Source organism: Octopus bimaculoides, chromosome 2 (genome assembly GCF_046866305.1).
Source record: "Octopus bimaculoides isolate indiv1 chromosome 2, ASM4686630v1, whole genome shotgun sequence".
In the NCBI taxonomy this organism is placed as follows: Eukaryota; Metazoa; Mollusca; class Cephalopoda; order Octopoda; family Octopodidae; genus Octopus; species Octopus bimaculoides.
Genome location: NC_142929.1, coordinates 156,061,841 through 156,075,420, shown reverse-complemented (window position 1 = coordinate 156,075,420; position 13,580 = coordinate 156,061,841). Strand labels below are relative to the sequence as shown.

The 13,580-nt window shown below is 37.0% G+C and overlaps 1 protein-coding gene and 1 long non-coding RNA gene across 3 annotated transcripts in view; both read left to right on the top strand.

Annotated features, from left to right (window-relative positions):
- The window catches only part of LOC149137265 (uncharacterized), a 28,265-nt gene extending 18,702 nt beyond the window's left edge, over window positions 1-9,563 (top strand). Inside the window, exons 3-5 of the long non-coding RNA XR_016240801.1 lie at window positions 822-3,058; window positions 4,514-6,766; window positions 8,222-9,563. This is a non-coding gene — a long non-coding RNA (uncharacterized LOC149137265). The remainder of the gene's footprint in view (window positions 1-821; window positions 3,059-4,513; window positions 6,767-8,221) is intronic.
- A 1,828-nt stretch (window positions 9,564-11,391) lies between these two features.
- The window catches only part of LOC106869599 (deoxyribonuclease-1), a 55,569-nt gene continuing 53,380 nt past the window's right edge, over window positions 11,392-13,580 (top strand). The window contains exon 1 of one of the 2 annotated variants that reach the window (XM_089347969.1): window positions 11,392-11,819. In XM_089347969.1, coding sequence (XP_089204095.1) covers window positions 11,649-11,819 — 171 coding nt within the window. In that variant the 5' untranslated portion in view covers window positions 11,392-11,648. Of the gene's footprint in view, window positions 11,820-13,345; window positions 13,379-13,580 lie in introns of those variants that run through there. The other variant, XM_089347970.1, reaches the window with a different exon arrangement.

The window sequence follows — 13,580 nt, the reverse complement described above, 5'->3', positions numbered from 1 at the left end:
ATAGGCGGGAAGCGAGTAAAATGATGCACTTAACTAGCTTTACAATGCCGCATCGAAAACGATCGTTTTGTGGGGAATTCTTTGTTCTTTCTCTCTATTTATTTGTAATTACAAGAAGACAAAATTATTTTTAAAAATTCATTGTTATTGTTGATATTTCGGTACGAAGAGCAGCGGCTTGGCAGACACGATCGTTAGTTATCTCCCTTGGCATATTTTAAAACATTCTTAATTCGGTAACATATCCACAATTCAAATACAGAAATGGATTTAATCCAACCTTTTGGCCTGGTGCCTACTTAAGAATTTTTGCTTAGAATATATTTTAGCCGCTTAAAATCTTGTCCATATAGTCTTTAAATTTTTTCGTTTTTTGCTTTCTTTAGTTACGGCCAGAATCACAGCATGTTTTCATAAATGACTGTTATTTATGAAGCTCTGTGTGTTTACGCCTTTAAAATAAATTTTTATCGAAATCTTGAAGATTATTGAGTCATGTCTGGCTTTCCTTGCACACGACTTAACTATAGCCCTGGCTAAAGCGTAGATCGAACGTGTACAATCTTTAATCTTGCTCGCCGTCCGCACTTTTCCACGAATTTAATATTGTGATTGCTTGTATCTAAACTGTTACAATATAAAAAGAGGTGGTGGCGAACATGAGTGGCAACAACCTGGAGTATAGTACAGGTGTCGGTGAGGTTGGACTCAAAATTTTTTTCAGGTGGACATAAGTAGTATGATTGAATGGCAAGTTTAAGAGTGATTCAAAACTGAGATTTCATCCTCTGACGAAACTTTAATCAACTTCTTTTAAATAGCCCTTCAAGGAGAGAGAGTGTAAAGAAAATGGGTACCCTATCACCAGTAAGTGGATGTTACTCTAACATAAACACACACACACAAACGCATACGCACACACACACACACACACACACACACACGTGCGTGTGTGCTTATGTATGTACGTACATATGTATGCATGCGTGAATGTAGTTTACCAGCTATGTATGTGTACATATATTCGTTTAAAATTTTGGCAAAAGGCTAGCAATTTCCATATACAGATAGACACCTCTCTCGTTACAGATAGATAGATAAGACAGACAGGTAGACAGACGGTCAGACAGATAGACAGAGAAGGTGACAGTCGTCTTTTTGCCGAGGAGCACCACTTTTTGCGCTTCGCTTTTTCCCTATTAAAGATGTAGTGACTCCTTATCTTAATATCTATGATAACTTGCAAAGTCTGTTGTTGACCTACAGAAGTGCACAATTTATGGGCTATCTTACAATTAACCTATTTATATTTAAATTGACTTCGACCAAAGATAATTTACAAGCTGGGCTCTTGAAAATTTTAATTTACCTGTTAACCAGTCCAACCTTAGATAATAGAGCGTGATATAAGCAGGTACAATCCTCCTTTTTTTATTGCCCGGGCTGTGTTGTATTTTTATTTTATCTAGTATACTGCATAAAGCAACTTTGTGCGGCAAATAGTTTCAGTTACCATTGCTCCACCACTCTCATAAGTCTGCTTACTCCTTCCATACAATTTGTTGTTAATCTTGGCCAGCTCTTAATTCTAATTCCTATTTCTCTTAGGTCAGGCCTCAATTTATAAATTTCTTCATAGACATAAACAATAGACCATCTCGTTTCGGGATGTCCTGTGCTGACACCAAACGAATATAGAAATCGCCACGATGGGGTAGGATAGTATTTACATTGGAAACTATGAAAACACTACAAAATCAGCACTCCTGCTTAGTGGTGTGAACATCATCCTGAGCCCGTCGTTGAAGGTAAAATGTCACTATCTTTTGGGATTTTCCAGTCAACACTGACAGAACGATCCAGGCTAATCGTTCAGATATGATTAGTAAAGACAGGGAAGAAAATACTTGTAGACTAATAGCTGTAAATGTTCCCACTGATAAAAATATATCAGTAAAGGAATTTGATAAATTAAGTAAATATAAGGATCTGGAAATTGAAATACAAAAGATGTGACATCTTAAAGCGAGAATAGTTCCTATTATCGTAGGTGCTCTAGGTATGATAAAAAAAGGGATGCTAGAAACATCTAGATAACATCCCAGGAGAACCATGTCTCAGAGAAATCCAAAAGATTGTGCTGACAAGTACTGCCCACATCCTTAGATTAACCCTATCCATTTAAATGTCTGTGTTGTATTACCCGAAGATATTCTGCTACTGCTCCTTCCCCTCCTCAAGCTTTCATTCATACTGTAACATATCTTACCCTTCACTCGTCCTCGGTCGCTGGGTGTGTCTCGGCAAGTGACTAACAAGCATGCAGACTAAAAGTTAAAAAAATAACAACAACAATAATAATGTAGTCGCATGTACACACACACACAAACATATATACATGCACACATGAATATGTGTATATATATATATATATATATATGTGTGTGTGTGTGTGTGTGTGTGTGTGTGTGTGTGTGTGTGTGTGTGTGTTCGCACGCGTGTGCGCATGTGTATTTGGGGTAAATGGGTGTTTTTTTCATTATGAATGTCATAAATAAGTTTGCGTAAGTGTATGTGTGTGTTTCGTGGAAATGGGCGTTTGGAGTTATTGTGTAATTGGAGTAATGTGTAAGTGTGTTTAAGTGCTTGCATCAGTGCTTCAGTGTGTGTGTGTGTGTGTGTGTGTGTGTGTGTGTGTGTGTGTGTGTGAATAAACTGCTCAGCTTTTAACAGAATCAATTCGTCATCAGTGAGTGGAAAACGTCAGTAAACGAAACTGCGAGAAGATTTTTCTCAAACGTTTAGCATGTACCTTGTCAACACTACCACTAATTTATAGTATTCCTTGGTTAGTTGACTGTTGACAGTAACAGGTTAGCGTTAAAGAATGCCTGCTACCATTATTTTCCTGGTGGTGCTAATGGGAGCGATCGCATCGACCATAGACGCAGCTTATTCAAACAAAGATACCCGATTTTTTAAAATTGCAGCTTTTAATATACAAATATTTGGTCCCACTAAATCGTCGAAAGTTGATGTGATGAAAATTATAACACAAGTAAGTCACTTATCAATTTGAGTGCGTGCACGCGTGCGCGCTTGTCCGTGCATGCTATACATGACTGAACGATTAGACAGTGCTTGATGTACAAATGGCTTTGTTGGGAGAGCATATTTCAGTTATGTATGTATGTATGTTCGTATGTATGTATGTATGTTCGTATGTATGTATGTATGTTCGTATGTATGTATGTATGTTCGTATGTATGTATGTATGTATGTATGTATGTATGTATGTATGTATACACACGCACACGCACACACATGTATGTACGTATGTATTGTATTGTATTGATGAATTTGGTAGATAGATAGATAGATAGATAGATAGATCGACAGATCGATAGATTGACATGTATACATATATACGTACATTCGTCCGTACTTTGTAATATAAATATATGATCATATCCGTATATATTTAGATTCGATAGGAAATTAGGCTTCCTGGTTGACTTCTCCTTAACTTGAGATTCTGGATCGAATCGACTGAATTTATTGTTACTTAATAATTTAAACATCAGGATCCTTGTATGAGTATCCAATTTTTTTCACCTACCGACGATCTTATCAAAATAACAATGAGTCGATTTATCGTTATAATTTCCTGCTTTGTTGTTTACGATGTTTTTATAGGCGGGAAGCGAGTAAAATGATGCACTTAACTAGCTTTACAATGCCGCATCGAAAACGATCGTTTTGTGGGGAATTCTTTGTTCTTTCTCTCTATTTATTTGTAATTACAAGAAGACAAAATTATTTTTAAAAATTCATTGTTATTGTTGATATTTCGGTACGAAGAGCAGCGGCTTGGCAGACACGATCGTTAGTTATCTCCCTTGGCATATTTTAAAACATTCTTAATTCGGTAACATATCCACAATTCAAATACAGAAATGGATTTAATCCAACCTTTTGGCCTGGTGCCTACTTAAGAATTTTTGCTTAGAATATATTTTAGCCGCTTAAAATCTTGTCCATATAGTCTTTAAATTTTTTCGTTTTTTGCTTTCTTTAGTTACGGCCAGAATCACAGCATGTTTTCATAAATGACTGTTATTTATGAAGCTCCGTGTGTTTACGCCTTTAAAATAAATTTTTATCGAAATCTTGAAGATTATTGAGTCATGTCTGGCTTTCCTTGCACACGACTTAACTATAGCCCTGGCTAAAGCGTAGATCGAACGTGTACAATCTTTAATCTTGCTCGCCGTCCGCACTTTTCCACGAATTTAATATTGTGATTGCTTGTATCTAAACTGTTACAATATAAAAAGAGGTGGTGGCGAACATGAGTGGCAACAACCTGGAGTATAGTACAGGTGTCGGTGAGGTTGGACTCAAAATTTTTTTCAGGTGGACATAAGTAGTATGATTGAATGGCAAGTTTAAGAGTGATTCAAAACTGAGATTTCATCCTCTGACGAAACTTTAATCAACTTCTTTTAAATAGCCCTTCAAGGAGAGAGAGTGTAAAGAAAATGGGTACCCTATCACCAGTAAGTGGATGTTACTCTAACATAAACACACACACACAAACGCATACGCACACACACACACACACACACACACACACACACACGTGCGTGTGTGCTTATGTATGTACGTACATATGTATGCATGCGTGAATGTAGTTTACCAGCTATGTATGTGTACATATATTCGTTTAAAATTTTGGCAAAAGGCTAGCAATTTCCATATACAGATAGACACCTCTCTCGTTACAGATAGATAGATAAGACAGACAGGTAGACAGACGGTCAGACAGATAGACAGAGAAGGTGACAGTCGTCTTTTTGCCGAGGAGCACCACTTTTTGCGCTTCGCTTTTTCCCTATTAAAGATGTAGTGACTCCTTATCTTAATATCTATGATAACTTGCAAAGTCTGTTGTTGACCTACAGAAGTGCACAATTTATGGGCTATCTTACAATTAACCTATTTATATTTAAATTGACTTCGACCAAAGATAATTTACAAGCTGGGCTCTTGAAAATTTTAATTTACCTGTTAACCAGTCCAACCTTAGATAATAGAGCGTGATATAAGCAGGTACAATCCTCCTTTTTTTATTGCCCGGGCTGTGTTGTATTTTTATTTTATCTAGTATACTGCATAAAGCAACTTTGTGCGGCAAATAGTTTCAGTTACCATTGCTCCACCACTCTCATAAGTCTGCTTACTCCTTCCATACAATTTGTTGTTAATCTTGGCCAGCTCTTAATTCTAATTCCTATTTCTCTTAGGTCAGGCCTCAATTTATAAATTTCTTCATAGACATAAACAATAGACCATCTCGTTTCGGGATGTCCTGTGCTGACACCAAACGAATATAGAAATCGCCACGATGGGGTAGGATAGTATTTACATTGGAAACTATGAAAACACTACAAAATCAGCACTCCTGCTTAGTGGTGTGAACATCATCCTGAGCCCGTCGTTGAAGGTAAAATGTCACTATCTTTTGGGATTTTCCAGTCAACACTGACAGAACGATCCAGGCTAATCGTTCAGATATGATTAGTAAAGACAGGGAAGAAAATACTTGTAGACTAATAGCTGTAAATGTTCCCACTGATAAAAATATATCAGTAAAGGAATTTGATAAATTAAGTAAATATAAGGATCTGGAAATTGAAATACAAAAGATGTGACATCTTAAAGCGAGAATAGTTCCTATTATCGTAGGTGCTCTAGGTATGATAAAAAAAGGGATGCTAGAAACATCTAGATAACATCCCAGGAGAACCATGTCTCAGAGAAATCCAAAAGATTGTGCTGACAAGTACTGCCCACATCCTTAGATTAACCCTATCCATTTAAATGTCTGTGTTGTATTACCCGAAGATATTCTGCTACTGCTCCTTCCCCTCCTCAAGCTTTCATTCATACTGTAACATATCTTACCCTTCACTCGTCCTCGGTCGCTGGGTGTGTCTCGGCAAGTGACTAACAAGGATGCAGACTAAAAGTTAAAAAAATAACAACAACAATAATAATGTAGTCGCATGTACACACACACACAAACATATATACATGCACACATGAATATGTGTATATATATATATATATATATATATATGTGTGTGTGTGTGTGTGTGTGTGTGTGTGTGTGTGTGTGTGTGTGTGTGTGTGTGTGTGTGTGTGTGTTCGCACGCGTGTGCGCATGTGTATTTGGGGTAAATGGGTGTTTTTTTCATTATGAATGTCATAAATAAGTTTGCGTAAGTGTATGTGTGTGTTTCGTGGAAATGGGCGTTTGGAGTTATTGTGTAATTGGAGTAATGTGTAAGTGTGTTTAAGTGCTTGCATCAGTGCTTCAGTGTGTGTGTGTGTGTGTGTGTGTGTGTGTGTGTGAATAAACTGCTCAGCTTTTAACAGAATCAATTCGTCATCAGTGAGTGGAAAACGTCAGTAAACGAAACTGCGAGAAGATTTTTCTCAAACGTTTAGCATGTACCTTGTCAACACTACCACTAATTTATAGTATTCCTTGGTTAGTTGACTGTTGACAGTAACAGGTTAGCGTTAAAGAATGCCTGCTACCATTATTTTCCTGGTGGTGCTAATGGGAGCGATCGCATCGACCATAGACGCAGCTTATTCAAACAAAGATACCCGATTTTTTAAAATTGCAGCTTTTAATATACAAATATTTGGTCCCACTAAATCGTCGAAAGTTGATGTGATGAAAATTATAACACAAGTAAGTCACTTATCAATTTGAGTGCGTGCACGCGTGCGCGCTTGTCCGTGCATGCTATACATGACTGAACGATTAGACAGTGCTTGATGTACAAATGGCTTTGTTGGGAGAGCATATTTCAGTTATGTATGTATGTATGTTCGTATGTATGTATGTATGTTCGTATGTATGTATGTATGTTCGTATGTATGTATGTATGTTCGTATGTATGTATGTATGTATGTATGTATGTATGTATGTATGTATACACACGCACACGCACACACATGTATGTACGTATGTATTGTATTGTATTGATGAATTTGGTAGATAGATAGATAGATAGATAGATAGATCGACAGATCGATAGATTGACATGTATACATATATACGTACATTCGTCCGTACTTTGTAATATAAATATATGATCATATCCGTATATATTTAGATTCGATAGGAAATTAGGCTTCCTGGTTGACTTCTCCTTAACTTGAGATTCTGGATCGAATCGACTGAATTTATTGTTACTTAATAATTTAAACATCAGGATCCTTGTATGAGTATCCAATTTTTTTCACCTACCGACGATCTTATCAAAATAACAATGAGTCGATTTATCGTTATAATTTCCTGCTTTGTTGTTTACGATGTTTTTATAGGCGGGAAGCGAGTAAAATGATGCACTTAACTAGCTTTACAATGCCGCATCGAAAACGATCGTTTTGTGGGGAATTCTTTGTTCTTTCTCTCTATTTATTTGTAATTACAAGAAGACAAAATTATTTTTAAAAATTCATTGTTATTGTTGATATTTCGGTACGAAGAGCAGCGGCTTGGCAGACACGATCGTTAGTTATCTCCCTTGGCATATTTTAAAACATTCTTAATTCGGTAACATATCCACAATTCAAATACAGAAATGGATTTAATCCAACCTTTTGGCCTGGTGCCTACTTAAGAATTTTTGCTTAGAATATATTTTAGCCGCTTAAAATCTTGTCCATATAGTCTTTAAATTTTTTCGTTTTTTGCTTTCTTTAGTTACGGCCAGAATCACAGCATGTTTTCATAAATGACTGTTATTTATGAAGCTCTGTGTGTTTACGCCTTTAAAATAAATTTTTATCGAAATCTTGAAGATTATTGAGTCATGTCTGGCTTTCCTTGCACACGACTTAACTATAGCCCTGGCTAAAGCGTAGATCGAACGTGTACAATCTTTAATCTTGCTCGCCGTCCGCACTTTTCCACGAATTTAATATTGTGATTGCTTGTATCTAAACTGTTACAATATAAAAAGAGGTGGTGGCGAACATGAGTGGCAACAACCTGGAGTATAGTACAGGTGTCGGTGAGGTTGGACTCAAAATTTTTTTCAGGTGGACATAAGTAGTATGATTGAATGGCAAGTTTAAGAGTGATTCAAAACTGAGATTTCATCCTCTGACGAAACTTTAATCAACTTCTTTTAAATAGCCCTTCAAGGAGAGAGAGTGTAAAGAAAATGGGTACCCTATCACCAGTAAGTGGATGTTACTCTAACATAAACACACACACACAAACGCATACGCACACACACACACACACACACACACACACACACACACACACGTGCGTGTGTGCTTATGTATGTACGTACATATGTATGCATGCGTGAATGTAGTTTACCAGCTATGTATGTGTACATATATTCGTTTAAAATTTTGGCAAAAGGCTAGCAATTTCCATATACAGATAGACACCTCTCTCGTTACAGATAGATAGATAAGACAGACAGGTAGACAGACGGTCAGACAGATAGACAGAGAAGGTGACAGTCGTCTTTTTGCCGAGGAGCACCACTTTTTGCGCTTCGCTTTTTCCCTATTAAAGATGTAGTGACTCCTTATCTTAATATCTATGATAACTTGCAAAGTCTGTTGTTGACCTACAGAAGTGCACAATTTATGGGCTATCTTACAATTAACCTATTTATATTTAAATTGACTTCGACCAAAGATAATTTACAAGCTGGGCTCTTGAAAATTTTAATTTACCTGTTAACCAGTCCAACCTTAGATAATAGAGCGTGATATAAGCAGGTACAATCCTCCTTTTTTTATTGCCCGGGCTGTGTTGTATTTTTATTTTATCTAGTATACTGCATAAAGCAACTTTGTGCGGCAAATAGTTTCAGTTACCATTGCTCCACCACTCTCATAAGTCTGCTTACTCCTTCCATACAATTTGTTGTTAATCTTGGCCAGCTCTTAATTCTAATTCCTATTTCTCTTAGGTCAGGCCTCAATTTATAAATTTCTTCATAGACATAAACAATAGACCATCTCGTTTCGGGATGTCCTGTGCTGACACCAAACGAATATAGAAATCGCCACGATGGGGTAGGATAGTATTTACATTGGAAACTATGAAAACACTACAAAATCAGCACTCCTGCTTAGTGGTGTGAACATCATCCTGAGCCCGTCGTTGAAGGTAAAATGTCACTATCTTTTGGGATTTTCCAGTCAACACTGACAGAACGATCCAGGCTAATCGTTCAGATATGATTAGTAAAGACAGGGAAGAAAATACTTGTAGACTAATAGCTGTAAATGTTCCCACTGATAAAAATATATCAGTAAAGGAATTTGATAAATTAAGTAAATATAAGGATCTGGAAATTGAAATACAAAAGATGTGACATCTTAAAGCGAGAATAGTTCCTATTATCGTAGGTGCTCTAGGTATGATAAAAAAAGGGATGCTAGAAACATCTAGATAACATCCCAGGAGAACCATGTCTCAGAGAAATCCAAAAGATTGTGCTGACAAGTACTGCCCACATCCTTAGATTAACCCTATCCATTTAAATGTCTGTGTTGCTCCTTCCCCTCCTCAAGCTTTCATTCATACTGTAACATATCTTACCCTTCACTCGTCCTCGGTCGCTGGGTGTGTCTCGGCAAGTGACTAACAAGCATGCAGACTAAAAGTTAAAAAAATAACAACAACAATAATAATGTAGTCGCATGTACACACACACACAAACATATATACATGCACACATGAATATGTGTATATATATATATATATATATATATGTGTGTGTGTGTGTGTGTGTGTGTGTGTGTGTGTGTGTGTGTGTGTGTATGTGTGTGTGTGTGTGTGTGTGTGTGTGTGTGTGTGTGTGTGTGTGTGTGTGCATTATACACACACACACACAAATCCTTTAACACATCATTAAAGATTTCCATGTCTTATAATTTGGATTATATTTTACTCTTCGCTACACTCACACAACAGATTTACTGTTGAAGAATTTCGGTATTAGACTGGAATCCAACCATGTTGGTAGCCCAGAATTCTGGGTGAGAGCTTCTCTAGAAATGCCCTACCTTTATAGTCTACCAGGACCTAATATGTGTGTGTTTATATAAATGTTTCTTCATAAGTTTAAGAAGGATCACACACGGCGCTTAAGTCACTTTACTAACTTCACAGCTAATTTGTATACATACACGCATGCCTGCATACATACATGCAAACATACACACACATACACACACACACACACACACACACACATATATATATATATATATATATGGGGGGGGGGGGTGCATATGTGTGTGTATAATGAATGTGTGTTTGTGTTTGTGTCTTCCTCTCTACTCCTTGAGCTACTTGACAACCGGTGTTGGTGAGTTTACACCTTCGTAACTTAGCGGTTCGGCAAAGGTCCGTTACAATAAATACTACAGTAAAGAAAAAAGTAATAAAAAGTATTGGGCTTTATTTGCTCAACAAAATCTCTCAAATTCAAAGCCCCAAAATAGCTGCAGTCCAGTATGTGTGTATCACACGTTTGTGTGTGTGTGTGTGTGTGTGTGTGTGTGTGTGTGTGTGTGTGTGTGTGTGTGTGTGTGTGCCAACACAGAAGCACTCACTCACGCACAACCATACACACACACACACACGGAGATATTTCACATATATTATGCATGCATGTAACATCTCAGATCAATGCAAAAGTTAAAGCAGAGACGGAAAGAGAGCTATAGGAGGAGTAACGACAACAGAGGGAGGAAGAGGCAAGAGATTGTAGGGAGAATAAGACAACAAAGTAGTTAGGAAAGTAGGTAATTAATCTGCTTCCCCCTTCTCTCATTTTGCAACACCCTTTCCTTGTCATTCTCTCACTCTCTCTCTCCCTCTCTTATAAATCGTATGTGTGTGTATGTGTATGTATATAAATTTACGTGCAATCTCACGATAACTATGTGTATCTTACGTTTGCATAATGTATGCTGCATGATACTTGAGCATACATCCACATGTACCCTCGCGCGGTCCAAACAGTGATTGGTTAAATATGAAAGTCAGTCAAATAATATAAATATACCATTGCAACTTTTTTTACACCCACACACACATAAGGCAACACCCACCAAACCACCTACCGCCATATGTATCTGTGCGCGCGCGCGCGATGCGCTTGTGTTTGTGTGTGTGTGTGTGTGCGTATGTGTGTGTGTGTGTGTGTGTGTTCGCACGCGTGTGCGCATGTGTATTTGGGGTAAATGGGTGTTTTTTTCATTATGAATGTCATAAATAAGTTTGCGTAAGTGTATGTGTGTGTTTCGTGGAAATGGGTGTTTGGAGTTATTGGACGTAATGTGTAAGTGTGTTTAAGTGCTTGCATCAGTGCTTCAGTGTGTGTGTGTGTGTGTGTGTGTGTGTGTGAATAAACTGCTCAGCTTTTAACAGAATCAATTCGTCATCAGTGAGTGGAAAACGTCAGTAAACGAAACTGCGAGAAGATTTTTCTCAAACGTTTAGCATGTATCTTGTCAACACTACCACTAATTTATAGTATTCCTTGGTTAGTTGACTGTTGACAGTAACAGGTTAGCGTTAAAGAATGCCTGCTACCATTATTTTCCTGGTGGTGCTAATGGGAGCGATCGCATCGACCATAGACGCAGCTTATTCAAACAAAGATACCCGATTTTTTAAAATTGCAGCTTTTAATATACAAATATTTGGTCCCACTAAATCGTCGAAAGTTGATGTGATGAAAATTATAACACAAGTAAGTCACTTATCAATTTGAGTGCGTGCACGCGTGCGCGCTTGTCCGTGCATGCTATACATGACTGAACGATTAGACAGTGCTTTATGTACAAATGGCTTTGTTGGGAGAGCATATTTCAGTTATGTATGTATGTATGTTCGTATGTATGTATGTATGTTCGTATGTATGTATGTATGTTCGTATGTATGTATGTATGTTCGTATGTATGTATGTATGTATGTATGTATACACACATACACACGCACACACATGTATGTATGTATGTATGTATGTATGTATGTATGTATGTATGTATACACACGCACACACATGTATGTACGTATGTATTGTATTGTATTGATGAATTTGGTAGATAGATAGATAGATAGATAGATAGATAGATAGATAGATCGACAGATCGATAGATTGACATGTATACATATATACGTACATTCGTCCGTACTTTGTAATATAAATATATGATCATATCCGTATATATTTAGATTCGATAGGAAATTAGGCTTCCTGGTTGACTTCTCCTTAACTTGAGATTCTGGATCGAATCGACTGAATTTATTGTTACTTAATAATTTAAACATCAGGATCCTTGTATGAGTATCCAATTTTTTTCACCTACCGACGATCTTATCAAAATAACAATGAGTCGATTTATCGTTATAATTTCCTGCTTTGTTGTTTAAGGTGTTTTTATAGGCGGGAAGCGAGTAAAATGATGCACTTAACTAGCTTTACAATGCCGCATCAAAAACGATCGTTTTGTGGGGAATTCTTTGTTCTTTCTCTCTATTTATTTGTAATTACAAGAAGACAAAATTATTTTTTAAAATTCATTGTTATTGTTGATATTTCGGTACGAAGAGCAGCGGCTTGGCAGACACGATCGTTAGTTATCTCCCTTGGCATATTTTAAAACATTCTTAATTCGGTAACATATCCACAATTCAAATACAGAAATGGATTTAATCCAACCTTTTGGCCTGGTGCCTACTTAAGAATTTTTGCTTAGAATATATTTTAGCCGCTTAAAATCTTGTCCATATAGTCTTTAAATTTTTTCGTTTTTTGCTTTCTTTAGTTACGGCCAGAATCACAGCATGTTTTCATAAATGACTGTTATTTATGAAGCTCTGTGTGTTTACGCCTTTAAAATATATTTTAATCGGAATCTTGAAGATTATTGAGTCATGTCTGGCTTTCCTTGCACACGACTTAACTATAGCCCTGGCTAAAGCGTAGATCGAACGTGTACAATCTTTAATCTTACTCGCCGTCCGCACTTTTCCACGAATTTAATATTGTGATTGCTTGTATCTAAACTGTTACAATATAAAAAGAGGTGGTGGCGAACATGAGTGGCAACAACCTGGAGTATAGTACAGGTGTCGGTGAGGTTGGACTCAAAATTTTTTTCAGGTGGACATAAGTAGTATGATTGAATGGCAAGTTTAAGAGTGATTCAAAATTGAGATTTCATCCTCTGACGAAACTTTAATCAACTTCTTTTAAATAGCCCTTCAAGGAGAGAGAGTGTAAAGAAAATGGGTACCCTATCACCAGTAAGTGGATGTTACTCTAACATAAACACACACACACAAACGCATACGCACACACACACACACACACACACACACACACACACACACACGTGCGTGTGTGCTTATGTATGTACGTACATATGTATGCATGCGTGAATGTAGTTTACCAGCTATGTATGTGTACATATATTCGTTTAAAATTTTGGCAAAAGGCTAGCAATTT